Source organism: Dreissena polymorpha, chromosome 3, assembly GCF_020536995.1.
Source record: "Dreissena polymorpha isolate Duluth1 chromosome 3, UMN_Dpol_1.0, whole genome shotgun sequence".
NCBI classification, from domain to species: Eukaryota; Metazoa; Mollusca; class Bivalvia; order Myida; family Dreissenidae; genus Dreissena; species Dreissena polymorpha.
In genome coordinates, this window is record NC_068357.1 from 88,691,763 (window position 1) to 88,709,522 (window position 17,760).

At 35.6% G+C, this 17,760-nt stretch overlaps 1 protein-coding gene across 5 annotated transcripts in view; it reads right to left on the reverse strand.

Moving 5' to 3' along the window:
• The window catches only part of LOC127875158 (heterogeneous nuclear ribonucleoprotein L-like), a 52,709-nt gene extending 35,302 nt beyond the window's left edge, over positions 1 to 17,407 (reverse strand). Inside the window, exon 1 of one of the 5 annotated variants that reach the window (XM_052420015.1) lies at positions 17,276 to 17,407. In XM_052420015.1, the coding sequence (XP_052275975.1) occupies positions 17,276 to 17,338 (63 nt within the window). In that variant the 5' untranslated portion in view covers positions 17,339 to 17,407. The remainder of the gene's footprint in view (positions 1 to 17,275) is intronic. The other 4 variants (XM_052420012.1, XM_052420014.1, XM_052420010.1 and 1 more) reach the window with 4 other exon arrangements.
• Positions 17,408 to 17,760: the final 353 nt, after the last annotated feature.

Genomic DNA, 17,760 nt, shown 5'->3' on the forward strand with positions numbered 1-17,760 from the left:
GGTCACCGTGACCTTGACCTTTGACCTAGTGACCTCAAAATCAATAGGGGTCATCTGCGAGTCATGATCAATCTACCCATGAAGTTTCATGATCCTAGGCGTATGCGTTCTCTAGTTATCATCCGAAAACCATTTTACTATTTCGGGTCACCGTGACCTTGACCTTTGACCTAAAAATCAACAGGGGTCATCTGCGAGTCATGATCAATCTATCCATGAAGTTTCATGATCCTAGGCGTATGCGTTCTTGAGTTATCATCCGAAAACCATTTTACTATTTCGGGTCACCGTGACCTTGACCTAGTGACCTCAAAATCGCTAGGGGTCATCTGCGAGTCATGATCAATCTACCCATGAAGTTTCATGATCCTAGGCGTATGCGTTCTTGAGTTATCATTCAAAAACCATTTTACTATTTCGGGTCACCGTGACCTTGACCTTTGACCTAGTGACCTCAAAATCAATAGGGGTCATCTGCAAGTCATTATCAATGTACCTATGAAGTTTCATGATCCTAGGCCCAAGCGTTCTTGAGTTATCGTCTGACAACCACCTGGTGGACGGACAGACCGACCGACCGACATGAGCAAAGCAATATACCCCCTCTTCTTCGAAGGGGGGCATAAATATTTTAAATCATAATTAATTTAATGTATCTATTACTGAATACTTATTATTTTTGCCGTCACTACTCATTACCCGATAATCCCCTATATTCCAGTTTTTAAGCAAATTCTGGTAAAGATTTACGACAAAAGTTCTCATGAATTTCAAGAAATACAAACATTCACAATTTTTCTTAGGTCGAATAAATTTTGGCATTTGTTTCTATTTAAAGATGTGATGAAATAACGTCTGATTGGGGCGGGATTTTTTCCACTGAACACAAGTTAATTGCCTGACGTGATGTTCATGTTTTTATACAACACAAAATACATCCACAATTTTCATGCGACGTTCTACATGTCTTCATAATTTTCGCGCCCTTTTTATTGAGAAAAAGGATAAAGCACTGTTTATTTGACGCTATAATTTAATTGTTACTGTCGCGTAAGCACTTAAATTCGAAAGCGTGTTTCGGATTACAAATTGAATAATGCTCATTTGAGAATCGAACGAAACATTTACAGTTGTGCGTAATTAATTCAACGATAATTTCTTAAGGCGCACTACGTGTTGAATATATTTGAGTGATATTATATATATATATATATATATATATATATATATATATATATATATACATATATATATTATATAAATAGTCTATAAAGCATCATATACAAATTATATCCCCTAATTAAAACGTTACAATAATAACTGAAAGTAGCGTAAATCTTGGTTTTGACACTACACAAATGCACATGTAGGTGTATATCTTTGCACTCGATCCCCCGCGTACGTATGCGGCAGATTTATGCCACAAGGTTAATACAGACTGGGCGTTGTTGCGCGGATCGATGCCGCATGCCTCGGCGATACGCTGCGTGAACACACAAGGTTCTGGCCGTGGCCTTACCGAGGATTATGTTTGTTCCCCGTTGGCTGTACTGTATATGCCAAAATACCAGGGTATAACAAGCTCCTGTCTCACATAAAGCATGCTGTAAAAGAAACTACAGCACATGAATATTTTACCAAGCAAAAAATGCATTACATAAATGGAACAAAGGGGCAATTAGCGACCTGATAATTATCAATTGGCGAGTTGGAACTTTGAACGCAATCTGATGACTTAATATGCTTCATTAATATACCAGACCAGATTTCTTGCTATAAAGATTTGCACAGACTAAAATTATAGTGTCAGAAATGAAATTCGCCACAATGAACAAATTGTTGCCATTTTCAAAAATGTGTCGCCAGTTGTGACAATGGCGATTGGCAGCAAAACACCTGTATGTGTGTGATGGAAATGCCACCCCAAGACGCACTATTCTATGACTGGGGCGTCTTAAAAGAAGTATCAAGGCCTTATATATATATATAGTTGCAATAATCCATTGACCAACTACCAGCTATTGACACTCTGGGTCGCTGGGAGTACTGTTGCAATTGGTTACAACATATTTCATGTCAAGTCTCAAGCCCGGAATCCAGGCGGCGCTTTAATCGGTAATGTTAACAACATAAACTATTATCTGGCAGTCTCACCCAAACATGGCCGGACCGACGGTCATATCCTGTAAAATTGTGTAAGGTCCTGCCTGTCGGTCAAATACACAGGACCGATTGTCCGGTAAAAAAAGAGAACCAATTCTTTGGTTTGTATAAGTTTGTTAACGGCTCTGAAAGTATTCTGAGGTGTAAAAATAGCGATAGCGTATTTATACAAGTGCTTTTCCATACCAACGCTCTTCCTGCCAACAGAATTTTCCGAGGGCACTTGATTAGTCCATTTTTATGCATCTTACGAATGCGGGTCAGGACAGTCTAATCCATGACGGCCTAGTTGCTTAACAAGACAAGAGCATCGCATAATGGGTGCCACGCTCGGCTGCGAAAATTGTCAGAATTTTTTTTTTTTTTAGAGGTCACAGTGACCTTGACCTTTGACCTAACAAGAGATGTGTTCTTCAGAAACACAATGCCCCCTACTGTGCCACTTTGAAATAAAATTTCTATTTATCATTTGGCAGGTATAGAAATCATCTCCCTTTAAAGCTTATTACTTCCCTTGGATTTTGTCCAATCCAACCAGGGGGGGGGGGGTTGTCTGTAGACAGTCAAAATTGACCAAGTCAGACAGTCTCAGTTTTCCTAGCCATTTTGAGTCTAATTGGGACTTTCTAATCGATAAAATGGCAGATGTGAGCATTTTTTTATCAATAAAATGGACCAAATTGGAATGTTTTTATCATCAAATTTTGACACAATATATATACATGTAGATACATCAGGCCTTTTCCTGGCCATTTTGGGAAAAGCATGGAATTCATATGGAAAGTACACTGATCTGCAAATACTAATTTAATGTAACTCTTTATAATAATTCAAAATCATATAATATTATTAATTTGTTATATACTTTGTTAGTTGTTATGAAATGAATATTTATAATAAGAGAGTTCTTTCTAAAAAAAAAAAAAATAAATAATTTTTTTTTTAATTCTGGAGGGGATTTTTTTCTACAAAATTGGGGAAAAATATATACTCTTTTTTGAGGGGAATGGAGCCGAATATCAGCCCCGAAATTGCCATAAAAAAACACTGAAATGATAATTATATCATTTAAAAAAAAACTTTGAAAAAATCAATCATTTGGGTTATAAATAATCAAAATAATAAATCTGTACAGTAACTGTGAAAAGAACTTCAATTCTTGGTAAGGAAATATATAATATGAGATTCATAATTATATAAATTACTTCCCTTGAAAATAATTGTCTCTAACAAAACTCTATTTTTAGTAGCAAATAATTAAAAGCCACTACCGTGACTGTAGATTCACCACTCAAAATGTGCAGCTCCATGAGATACACATGCATGCCAAATATATAAAGTGGCTATGTTCAATATTGAATAATTATCTCCCTTTAAAGCTTATTACTTCCTTTAAATGTGTATTTTTTACCGTAGACCTTGAAGGATGACCTTGACGTTGACCTTTTAGTTTTACCACAATGTGTTTGTCAGAAACGCAATGCCGCCTACTGCGTCGCTTGATTTATTCAACAAAAATATATGCGTGGGCAGGTCAGATTACTATGTCCATTTAAAGCTTATTACTTCCCTTGACTTTGTTTTTTCGACCCTAGACCTTGAAGGATGATGTTCACCTTGAAATTTTACAACTCAAAATGTGCAGCTCCATGAGATACACATGCATGCCAAATATCATGTTGCTATTTTCAATATTTAAAAAGTTATGGCCAATGTTAAGGTTTTAGCACGACGCCTACGGCGGACGGCGAGCTGGCTATGACAATAGCTCGGGTTTTCTCCGAAAACAGCCGAGCTTATGATCATAAACCTGATTATTAAAATTTAAATGATACAGATATCGATTTGTGTGGTTGTAATAGCAATAGTATTAAATGTATAATTATGATCATTGTCATTCGAACCGTTATTATCTTAGCTGTCAATGTACATGCGTGAAAAAGGCTGGTTGTCATTTATTGAGGCTGTTGTTAGTTTAGGCCGTATTGACCAGACTCATATCTGACATGCGCGCTAAGCGTAGCTTAGGTAAACAAGTATCACCTACTTTGGTTGGAAAATGTTCTTAAGATATTACAAATGAGCGATTCCTGTTTATATTAACTGTTAACATTTGTTCAACATTAAAAAAAAAAATGTTTTAACTTAACAAGACTAGTACAATGTATGGCGTGTATTATTATTTAACATCAGATACATAATTATGTTTGACCTTGAAATTAATAGCTTTTAAATCATTTATCATTTTATATCATAAACACCTTGATCCCAGCAATGATACAAAGTTATTTTACTATTATATTCTGTCCCCAGTATAGGTACTGTAAAAAAAGAGGAGGTCCTGTATTTTATCCCATTTAACAGGCGCTACTGTCCTGTAAAAATTTGCCTAGTTTTGATTTGACTGATCTGGCATAAATAAACACAAACAGATCATATATATACAGTCTTCACATACGCAAGTCCTTTTCCATGTTCATAACGATTTATTTCTATTGATTTAATTTCAACACAACGCTTCCAATGTTCGCAAAATAATCTAAACTGTAAGTTAAATGTAATGGCCTTTTGGCCCCATGACAATAACAAATTGAGTGACCAAACTGACCGGTCATCTCTTGCTCTAACTAACTTTTCTGTACTGATGAACAGTGTATTAATATAGATTGGAACACAAAATGCTGACATGTCAATTTCGGACGGGATCTTCCAACCACATGCCGAAAGGTAGCGAAGATGACATACATTGTATGAGATAGACAAATAAGGAATTACGCTTTTTACATGAAATCATACAATATTCAATCTGCAGGTTGCATACCACAAGTCTTGTTTAATTAACATGATAAGAAATGATTAATTAACTTGGGGTGTTATTCTGGTTGGTTTTGACGTTATTTATAATTACCATCTGTGTTGGTCATCTGATATCGTTCTGAAGCATGTATTCGCTAATACATTAATTAGCTGGTCTCTTTGTATGTAAGATATTGCTTACAGTAGGAATTTTAGCCAATTGATTTTTTGTTTACAATTTTCTTATGCGTATAATATTTTGTATACTAATATGTAATATAATATTTAACTTGTTACATCACAGATTTTTCATAGTCATTTGTTGACTTACGATCAGTAGTGGGCAGTTTCTTGCAAGGCTTCGCTCCAGCTACATATTTAAGCATTATGCAGCCTTATGCGCGTAGGGACTTTCAACTTTGGAAATAAACACACACACAAGGTTACAATGTAAAACGATGTTTATTCCGGAAATGCAAGCCACGGACTTCGATTGGTTTACTTCAGCAGTAAAAACATCAGCATGACGTGTGCCAATAGTAAATAACCAGTCTAAATTGTTCACCATGTGGCCTGGGTTACGACTAGAAAATGACCGTTGAATGTATGGACCAATCGGAACGTGTTAACATCTCGTATTTTAGGTGAAGTTGAACGAAGTTCTGTAGGAAATCTTCGCGAAGAACTCGCAAAATAATGACGTTTATCACACTTAAAAATGTAAACAATACTGATACACAGCATTTTTACTGGCCCGACGGGCGTACGATATGGAAATTTTAATAGGCCCGAGCTATAATTTATACGCCCAGGCCGCCGGACGTGCACTTATTTCACAGACTGTATATATATATCTCACTAATGCGCAAATTAAAACAACTTACGTAATGAAGTGTGCTTGCATAACAATAATATTAATCCTAAGTTTCAAACATGCCAATGGTTCATGAAAATGTGCAAGTTTTTGCAATTGAAAAAGCCGAGTATTACGAAATGAAAACTACACTAACAATTATCTCCGGAATACCCCGCGAGATAGATCTAGTATCTAATCAACCAATCGTAATACACCAACTTTCTCCGGAAGCTCCGTAAGATAGATGGAATGGTCAATTCAAAACTTTGGCTTTCGGTTTGATAATGTTTTTATATAAACTTTTAGTTTTGAGCATTAAGGCCTAAGAAAAAAAACATGTTTGTTTCAGGATACCTGACCGACAGTGTCATTTACCCCCAACTGCAATTTTTTTACCAATTTTTTTTTTTGCAAAATATCGCGTTTTACACTATATTGCCGCGATTTAGACCTCAAATGTATTGATTAAAATAATAACATTCAAAACAATGTATTACCGTTAATTTATATGGACCAAATCGGCAGAGTTGCATTCACACATGTTAATCTCTTTTATCCAAACACTGCAGACAGCAGTCTACACAAAAGGTCAGTAGACGTGCTATGCATATTTTCATAACGCCCAACACTTAATCCAGTTCTGTCCAGATGTTCTCTTGAATCAGTATACAGTACAATTACTGTTTCAATAATTACTCAACTACAAGACCGTAACGATAAAGATACGGCGTGTTTGATTTAAAATTAATTTAGAGGAAATATCAAATTATTCGCGATGTATTTGTGTTAAAAAATACCAAAGAAACTTTAAACCGAAATCAACAGAATTTGATGTTCTCTGCGCTACAAAGTTTGTAAAAAAAATAAATACACACATGCTTTACATGTGTTTACCTTGACCTTGTACATTGCCGCATAATTTTCGCGCGCTTTTGTCGGGAAATATACATGATGACTATATTGGAAGCATTTGTAAACGTCGTGTTAACATAAAAACAAGAGCACCGCCTTGCGGGTGCAGACCGCTCATCTATTTTCTTTTTAAAGGTGAAGGGACTATCATTTTCAATCACAAAGGAGGGAGGGGTGGATAGAAGAGGGGTGCATTGTGTGGGGGTGTGGACATTTATTACATTATCTTCCAAAAATGCGAAAAAAAGGGAAAAAAAATCGGGGAGGGGGGGGGGGTGGGGGGTGGGGATTCTCGGGTGCGATGGTTGGACGGTATTTCAAACATAAAATAATAAAAATAAATATTTGTGTTTTGTAACCGTTTCAAAAAACATAAATTGGGGGGGGGGGTGAGGTGGGGGGGGGGGGGTATAGTGTGAGGGTGTGGTGGTAATTTGTGATCTTAAAAAAAAAAAAAAAAAAAAAAAAAAAAATTTAGGGGGGGGGGGGGGATTCGGGTGGGGGGTGGGGGGGATGTTTCTTGGGTGCGATGGTTGGACGGTATTTCAAACATAAAATAATCAAAATAAATAGTTTAGTTTTTTAACCGTAAAAAAAAATGGGGGGGGGGGGAGGGGGGGGGGGAGGGGGGGGGCACGGGCGATGGTTTGGGTGGAGTCTATTATGGTATGTCAGGTAAGAGTAGTTTTGTCAAAGTATCAATCAAATCTAATCATAAACAAAGAAGTTATGGCAATTTTAGCAAAATTTAATAATTTGACCTTGAGAGTCAAGGTCATTCAAAGGTCAAGGTAAAATTCAACTTGCCAGGTACAGTAACCTCATGATAGCATGAAAGTATTTGAAGTTTGAAAGCAATAGCCTTGATACTTAAGAAGTAAAGTGGATCGAAACACAAAATTTAACCATATATTCAAAGTTACTAAGTCAAAAAAGGGCCATAATTCCGTAAAAATGACATCCAGAGTTATGCAACTTGTCCTTTTACTGTACCCTTATGATAGTTTGCGAGTGTTGCAAGTATGAAAGCAATATCTATAATACTTTAGGGGTAAAGTGGACCAAAACACAAAACTTAACCAAACTTTCAATTTTCTAAGTATAAAGGGCCCATAATTCCGTCCAAATGCCAGTCAGAGTTACATAACTTTGCCTGCACAGTCCCCTTACGATAGTTAATAATGGTTGCAAGTATGAAAGCAATAGCTTTGATACTGTAGGAATAAAGTGGACCTAAACACAAAACATAACCAAATTTTCAATTTTCTAAGTATAAAAAGGGCACATAATTCTGTCAAAATGCCAGTCAGAGTTACATTACTTTGCATGCACAGGCCCATTATGATAGTTAGTAAGTGTTTCAAGTATGAAAGCAATAGCTTTGATACTTAAGGAATAAAATGGACCTAAACACAAAACTTAACCAAAATTTTCAATTTTTTAAGTATAAAAAGGGCACATAATTCTGTCAAAATGCATGCCAGAGTTATCTAACTTTGCCTGCCCAGTCCCCTCATGATAGTAAGTAAGTGTACCAAGTTTGAATGCAATAGCATTGATACTTTCTGAAAAAAGTGGACCTAAACGCAAAACTTAACCAAAATTGTCAATTTTCTAAGTATAAAAAGGGCACATAATTCAGTCAAAATGCACGCCAGAGTTATCTAACTTTGCCTGTCCAGTCCCCTCATGATAGTAAGTAAGTGTACCAAGTTTGAATGCAATAGCATTGATACTTTCTGAGCAAAGTGGACCTAAACGCAAAACTTAACCGGACGCCGATGCTGACGCAGACGCCGACGCCAAGGTGATGACAATAGCTCATAATTTTTTTTCAAAAAATAGATGAGCTAAAAATGGAAGTGTGTTTCAGATTACAAATTATTATACTCATTTGGGAATTTAACGGAACATTTAGGCATTATCCCCTCTTTTGGCCCGCGGACCATGTATAATTTTGTATAGGAACAGAACTATATATTATAAGAAATTATATTAAAAAATTTGCATTAAGCCTGGTCCTTCACAGTCAAAAAAAAATTGAAGAAAGTAGTCCGGATGTAATTCAATATCAACTTCAGCTTATTCCGTCTGTTTCCGGAAACTAGGAAAAAGTAGACATGATCTTTAGTCTGTTTCTAAAAATACTACAGTTTATTCCATCATTATTTGAAATACCTTATTTGCCTTTCCAATTAATACCTATAAAAGCATCCATTGTGTATTAACCTCCCGCCGATGTTGTTGTGTTTCCATCTCAAATACAACTGCATGTCAGTGAAAATAATATGATCTTATCTACTTATCTAAACATGAAACCCCATTAAACCTTGACCGAAAACGTTTAAACTGTGAACTGCGGTTTACACCCATAATGCAGTGTGGTGTATTTACTGCATGCTCCGTCGAAGCTCATTAGCCATGAAAGCCTGAGATAATTTGGTCCGCACTATGGTAATTCTGCAGCAAGCGGACCAAAAGAGTTCTAGGCCTATATAAATACTCCCGTTAATTGGTCTGCCCATTCATAATACTTGAAAATGTTAATAATGTCATTTTAAAATCTTAAAGACATTTCCCCCCCCCCCCAAAATACCAAGCCCTATTTTTAACAAGAGATGTGTTTGTCAGAAACACAATGCCCCCTAATGCGCCGCTTTTCTTTTTTTTTAACCTTTGACCTTAAAGGATGACCTTGACCTTTCACCATTCAAAATGTGCAGCTCCATGAGATACACATGCATGCCAAATATCAAGTTACTATGTTCAATATTTTAAAAGTTATTACAAAACTTTACTGTAAGGTTAAAATTTTGGGACAGAATGACAGACAGAAAGAAAGAAAGACAGGTCAAAAACAATATACCCCGATCTATCGATCCAGGGGGCATAAAAATATGACCCCCCCCAAAGAAACCCTCTTTCTGGAAAGTTCCTCTCCATGCATGATGAATAAATGTTGGATGTAAAAGCATCGCGCTCGCTATATATATACTCCCGTTATTTGGTCTGGACCAAGAGTTCTGCGCCTCTATATATACTCCCGTTATTTGGTCCGCTCATTCAAAATACTTGAACATGTTAATACTTTTATTTTAAAATCTTTAACACACTAACCCCCAAAAATACCAAGCCCCAGTTTTAAAAATATGACCCCCCCCCCCAAAGAAACCCTCTTTCCGGAAAGTTCCACTCCTTGCATGAGGAATAAATGTTGGATGTAAAAGCATTGCGCTTGCTATATATATACTCCCGTTATTTGGTCTGGACCAAATGAGTTCTGCACCTCTATATATACTCCCGTTATTTGGTCCGGAACAAAAGAGTTCTGCACGTCTATAAGGCCTAAATTAAAATTGAGTTTGTTTGCCCTTTACCGACCGACCCACTTTTTAGCCCCCGACCCAAAATTTTTTATTGCGATTTCTGAAAACGTATTTTTTTTATTTTCGTTTTTTTCGCCGATCATAAAAGAGCCGACTGCAATATTTATTCGTGCGCGTGTTTGGATGGTTGGAATTTCATATGCCCCAGAATGGACAGTAATGCAAGCGTCTATAACCAGCATCGCGATCGGCGGTGTTCCGTGAAAATGGCCGAACGACATCATACTTAACTATTGGTTCGCGAAAGTAGTCGGACATATACGAGTTTACGTTCGTTGTACACATGTTGTTAACGTGATCCAAGATGGCGGACAATTGAAAGAAATAACGATGCTCAGCGAGGACAAATGACTATCGAATTTATGATGGACATCATATAATTGACCAGTCGCCAACTCCGCCCACATTTTGTTGATCAGCCAATCAGATATCGATTTTTCACACACCCATCAGCAACGCTTATCTGGCCGCCATTTTGTCCGACAAACAAAGCGTGTTGTACATATGGAATGGACGTAATTTTTAAGAGTTTACACAGATTTTATATCAAATGCATGATCATTACTGTTCGATCATTATTCAAAATTGTAGGTGCTATACATACTTTATAAAAGGTTATTATTTTATCTTTAACGAGTAATGAGAAAACAAACACAATAAATAGTTTAACCACACCAGGTGTGTGTTCTATAAAACGTGTTATACCGTTTGATGCACAATATTATTAAGCAGTTTGGGCAACATAATAATTGCCAGACGTGCTTATTAATCTCAGCGTAATTGTCGATGATTAATAAATAACAGTATGTTGCGTGGATCTCAGAATGAAGGAACATTAAGGCATTGTAAGGTACTGTACACAAGAAAAAAAACTATTTCAGGGGTTTTTTTTAGAGAAAGGGGAAGACGCTGGACGCTGGGTGAAAGGGGAAAAAAAGAGTGCGAAAGAGAGATATTAAGGGAAAAAATAAAAACTGTTCATTTCAATGTCTATAACTCATCAAAAGAGACTTGTCTCTGTCCTTTTTGTTCTTAAACACATTTAACAGGTATTAAAGTCAAAGTCCTTAATAAAGTTGCAGGTGTAGATCTAATAATGGGAAATGTTTTCAACTATATTTTTGTACTGGGGCCGGGGGACGATGTCAATTTTGTGATTTCAATTTCATGATGAATGGGTTGACGATCTTGATTTGCTACAGTATTGGAAGGGAAAGGAGCGGCAGCTGCCGATTGTCTACTTTCACTTTCACAATGTTCGATGTTGATTACCTCAGAATCCTGCTGGGTTATAACGGTTTTCGATGATTCTTACTTAAAAAATGCCTCGATGCGTTCAGTATCTTTTGAGTTCGAATGTTTTATTGTGTTTGTGTAAGAACGCTAATTGTGAGACATTTTTTTCTGTTTTCACGTTTATACCTCGGCTTGCACATAGCCCGGATGAAAATTCGACTGGTTTCCGGTAATTAATTGACGAAACACCCTTCTCGCGCAAGACCGGTATCCAGTAAAATAGTCACATGATAATTACGATTAGTTGCCCAGTTTACATGACGTTATTTAAGAGCTATATTTAGAATAACTGGGATTCCCAGATGTTGTGTGTTCGTCTGGAGAGAGAGAGCGCGAATTCGTTGTACATGGTGCAAATTGGATAATTGTCGAATGCCCCAAGGAAAAATAAACATTTCTTTGAGAGAAAATATTATATTTTGGTGAAAAATGATATTTTTGGTGGGGAAATTGTATTTAAGGGGAAAAATTCTGGTAGGGGAAGACGCCGAATATCGGTGTCACTTTCTTAGTAAAAAAAACCCCTGTATTTAATTACTTAAATGATTTCCAATTATATATTTATTTTCTGTGGAGCATAAACAAGGGAAATCATTATAAATTGTTCACTTAAATATTGTTTTAACTAAAGTAAAAACAACAAAAAGGTGATTTCAACGCGGCTTAGCCAGCTTAAAGCGACTTCAGGTGTAAAATGTACGGCTTATAATACAACAACAACATTTCTAATACAACATATATTGATACGGGGAGAAATGTGAAAATTGCAATTAACATATAAGGGCCATCTTGTTATAAATAATAAGCAGATGCATAATATGCTAAATGTATTCAATGCGAATGTTCGTGAACAGCACCATAATACCAACACTTCATTTTTTGATAGTGAAATGTAACAGGTTCGCATTAAAAATAAATGAAATAAAATGCATATTAGACTATCTGTTAATGAAACCACGAAATTAGGCCTGTATTAAATTATGGTAACAATCAAAATCTTATTTATATCTAAATAAAAAAAATCGGTGTCTGTTTAAAAATAACAAAATAAAACCAAGATCTAAACATTTTTAATAAACAAAAAACCCATCATGATATGGATATGTCATTTGCATTTAATAAAAATATTTTCAAAATTATATATGAATAGCCACCGGGTTCACTGTCAGACGGTTGAATACAAGTTCAAAATCAATATGAAATAAATGCTCATTTTTACAACGGATTTTTCATCAACTCCCTATATAATATGTATAAGAAACGTTTCTGATAGTCAGTCTGCCGTTTACTCATTTATTTTGATTACGCCATTTCTCTCTAAAGTTTTTATGATTGTATTAACCTTTTACAAAGCAGTTTAGCTTAGTGTGAGGCTTTAATAATTTATATTATAGAAAAGAGCATAATACATCATTACAAATATAGAATTTCCCTCACGTAATCCGCTATAATTGCGATCTGCTTGTCGGAGTTTTCTAATCACTAGACCACGTGACTATGTGGGCGGAGCGATCGATAATTTGGCGACTGGTCAATTAATATGGATTAATGAAGAGAGCTTGTCATTCTACGATGGAGCATACGTTTTAGATACAAATTAAACTCTTTTTTTAATGAAATGTATGAACTGAATGTCACAGAACAAGTGTTTGAAAATTAGAATGCAGTCTACTTGCAAAGAAAAATACATCTAACAGTTACAAGATTGTCGTTCGAAAATTCAAAATAAAAGACAAACATGATTTGATTTATATGCAAGTAGATCTGTGTTTAATCAGATTCATGTGCATATTCTGCTTTTAATTATGTTTGCCACACTAAACAGTTTACTGTAATGGCATGTTAGTGAAATGGATATGTAAAGGTAAACTTACTTAATATATTAATGTCTCTTAGCTTAATACATCGACAACACTCAAGTATATATGTTTAAAGCGTTAATATATCCACAAACTGAAACTAACACCCTTAATTTATTTCCCCAAATCAATTTTTCATGCTTATGTTAGTTGCAATAATACAACTCCCAGCTATTGACCCTCTGAGCTGTACGTATGTACTCATAAATGCTCAGAGCATTCAAGAAGAAATAATGCTTAATTATGTTCAGTTTGCCCTTTTATGAATTTACTTTGCCATGCCGAGACTATGCACTTTAATACCGGTCAAACACTTAAAATTGAGGCCTGTAAAAATTTCAACTGGCCTGTGAATTGTTTCTCCTGGTAGGCAAGTCGGGTCTGTAAAATGTGACGGTCTTTCGCCATGTCTGAATTTTTCCATTAAAGGCTTTGGGCTATCTTTCTAATCAAGCCCAATTTAAGGGAAAGGTTTAAAGTTAAAAATAAAAGCTGCCTGGCTGTTAAATAATTACAAATGCGTTTGAGCAATTAACATCATATAATGAAGAAAATATTTGATGTAATAACACACAAGCATGCATTTGATATTAATATGCAAGAAACAGCAAACAAGATAATGTTAGGCCAGTGATTTTTTTTTTTTTTTTTGTTACAGCCTTTGGCATTTGGATTGGGAAAATTAGCGCGATAAACCATGAAATTGGGAAACATTATAAATATGATTATAAGAACAGAATTAAAATTGCTAAGTTCATGTTTGACAGCATTTTTATATTATAAAGTGTTGCTTTCATGACTTCTTAAAACGTTTAGTTAATATCCTTCCACATGCATATAAATAAACTTGCAATAATCTATAGATTCTTCAATATACATGTACCATTATGATTTAATCATAATCTCTTTAAGAGTATGAATTTAATTCAGGTTGTTTTTTAAAGTAAAATATGATATGGTGAAAACATTAACAAATATTAACAAACACGCTTTTGTGTTCTTGCTGTGTTAATGTTGAATAAAATGGAGCTAAAAAAATACATTTCATTTGTTTAACTTTAATATCTTGCACAATTGACATCCTCTGTTCAATGCTATTTCACCGAACTATACAGCGTGACAAACATAATAAAGCAGAATATGCATATGAATCTGAATATACACAGATCCACTAACATATAAATCAAATCATGTTTGTCTCTTTCCATTTTCGAACGGTTCTCGTCTTAAATGCTTTAACTTTGTGAACTCCAATTTCCCAACACATATTTCCGTGACGCACATTCACTGTGAACATTTCTAATAAAAATTTGTTGTTGTTCATCTCAAACATAGTATTTTGCGTTAATTGACACACACATTAAATTATGTCCTAATAACCATGTGATATCCGCTGTTAATTTTAGTGTTATTTATCATTTTCGCTGCTCATCGCAAACTTCTCGTCTGCTTGCCGCCATCTTGGACGTGTGTAAAAACAGGCGTTAACAATCGGGATACATCGACTATCGTCGGTATGCTCCGCAATATAGAGAGAGATGTGTGGATAGCAACGTAAAATCGTATTCGACTACATTCGCGAACATTCGTAAGTCAGTTGTCATTCGGCGAAGACTCGACAAGCTCGATCCGCACTCGTTCTACGAAATTAACGCTAAATGACATTGTAATCTTATTGGCTTAATTGGGAAAATTTGGTCATTTTTGGGGAAATTTTGGTCAGATTTTTGGGAAAAAACGTCATTTTTTGCAATTGGGATGCAGCCGAATATCGGCGGTAATTTTGGGCAAAAAAAATCACTGTAAGCTACATAGGGCTTCGTACACTGCAACAATGCTTTAATAACAGTGTTTTAAATATTTATAGACAATTAGTGTATTAAAAATATAATTTCTCAAACAAAATAAAATAATTTTCCTACCTACCTACCCACCTGTAAAATTTAGGGTGGGTAAAGGGCAAACCAACAATATTTTAATAGTGGCCTAATATATTTTGATTATTTGATCTGCTTATTAGATATACAATGAAATGCTATTAAATAGTTTCATTTTGCCCGGACCAAATAATGGGAGTATATTAGAATACAACTTTTTTCTCAAAATATGTTCACTTATGGAATAAACTGCATATCTGAAGAAAATGATGAAACAGACTATACTATCGTAATAATCATAATACTGTATTCATACGCAAACGAGAAAATATTATAATCTTACTCTAGAGAAAAATCTAAACTAGTTACCAAAGAAGCATCAAAGATAGTTTGGTCCGCTGACCAAAAGAGGCAGGTTTTTTTCCCCACTTTTTGGGAAGATAGCCCATGGCTTTGGAATTGGGAATTTTATCGGCATTTTCATGAAATTGGGAAAATAAAGTCAAAAGCCTTTTTTTTCCACATGAAAAGTCCACTGATTAGGGAAATACTAAATTTGACATAACTCTTTATAATCATTCAAATTAAAAGAACAAAATCATATAATACTTTGTTAGATGTAATTGAATTAAAATTGAGATAAAATATGCATTAGACACTTATTTCTAAAAAGAAAAAAAAAATTTTGCCACATTTTGGGAAAAAAGTATACTTTTTGGGATTGGGAACATAGCCGAATTTCGGCTATAAAATCAGGCCAAAACAAACCCTGAGAGGGAATAATGCCAACATTTATACTGGTGTTATATTTGTTATGAATTAATCTAAATATTGATTTGTTAAAACGGTTTACGTGTCGAAAAAAAAAAGTTTTGATAATATTATGCATTAAAAGCACAATTTCCAGGAGGATAACACCCTCTGGCTATCATCAGTCTCTAACATAACTTGCCATTGTTTTATCGCGGAGAAGTACATAGTTGCAATAAATCAACTCTAAGCTTTATAGCCCAATGGGCTGCTTCGAGCTGCAATGCGCTCTCTCTTGTCCATGGGTGCAAAATGTTATCAACAATGCAAGGGTTAAGGAACACTGAAACTGCAAGAACTTATTAAAGTTTACCTATCTAAACCACAAACTCATCCAAATTTGTTTTGTACGCTGTATCCGCCATATTGGAAAATTGACCCAATATTGGTTAGGTCGCAGAACACCAATATTTTGCACGTCGGGTTATGTGCTCCAGCCTATAAAGTCGACAACGATGTGGTATTTGATACAGAATACACTGTTTCAAATTTAAACATAAACATGTCAGCGAGAAAAGTGTGCTGAAACATCGTTGTGTTTTTATAGGGTGCATGCAAAGGATAACATCCGTAGATTGCCATTCAGGTAAATTTAACATGTTTATGAAGTTTATTCATTATTTTCCTCAATTTGTCTCGAACGACGTCCATTTAGTGAAGCGCACGGATTTGCTGCGCTGAACTGCACCCATGTTTATGAAGGGGTGCATATGGACTGCCAGAGCCGCCATAGCAAAAATTATCAAAGGCTCTGGGAGTCTGTTTATATGCACTAGAGAAGTACAGTGTTCGGACTAATTAATGTGGTACATGTAGGTAAAACAAAGCCATAAAACTGCAATAAACCCCTGAAATTATCGATTGATAGTGAAATCTGGTTATTGACGCATATCTGATTCACATTGTTGCCACCAGTTAATATCAGATCCTACAGTGAAAAAAATAAATCCCAACCTACGGACCCTCATTTTTTTGAGCCCGTAACCTGAAACAAACATGTTTGTTTCTTAGCTTTAGGCCTTATCCACAAACAACAGGCAAATTGATATCGATGGTTACCATGACACAAGTTTGGACAAAGCTACTTTCTCCAGATTTTCATGGTTACGATTTAAATAACCAAAGATTAAAGAGGCAAGGTAATAATAACGCATCGTGTTTTGCGGTTCAAATATGACTATTTGCTCACAACATTTAGTGCATATTAACCTACAACTTGAAACTTCTACAAAAACTTATGTGAAGAACATAACACGTATACATAAATATAAAACAATTCAAAAAAATTGCACGTAACAAATAGCTTGAGTGTAAACTCACAGAAACAACCCCGTCATCAGTCTTTTGTCTCTTAACAACGTGCGAGTCGTAACTGGACGCCATTTCGGTTTGAAGGATCCACCACCGCACTGTGCTTAGGCAACACACCACTACTAAATGCCACGGACAGGTTGGTCAGTTGGCCAAACCGGCTGGTGTAGGATATGACATGGATAATAACAGGTTACTGCCTTTAAAATTAGATCCCAAACTACACCGATTCACTCTAAATTGATACTGAACCTCTCTTATGACAATACGGTCAATCTCAGCAATGCATGGCCCCATTACCAACCCTGGGGCGCCCCGCCCACATAGGCCATGCCAACATAGGCCACGCCCACCCAAAATTGCCTTTTGCTATTATTTCTTCATTTCTACACTGATTCACTTCAAATTGATACTGAACCTCTCTTATGACAATACAGTGAATCTCCACTTTGCATGACCCCATTACCAAGCCTGGGGCGCTCCACCCACATAGG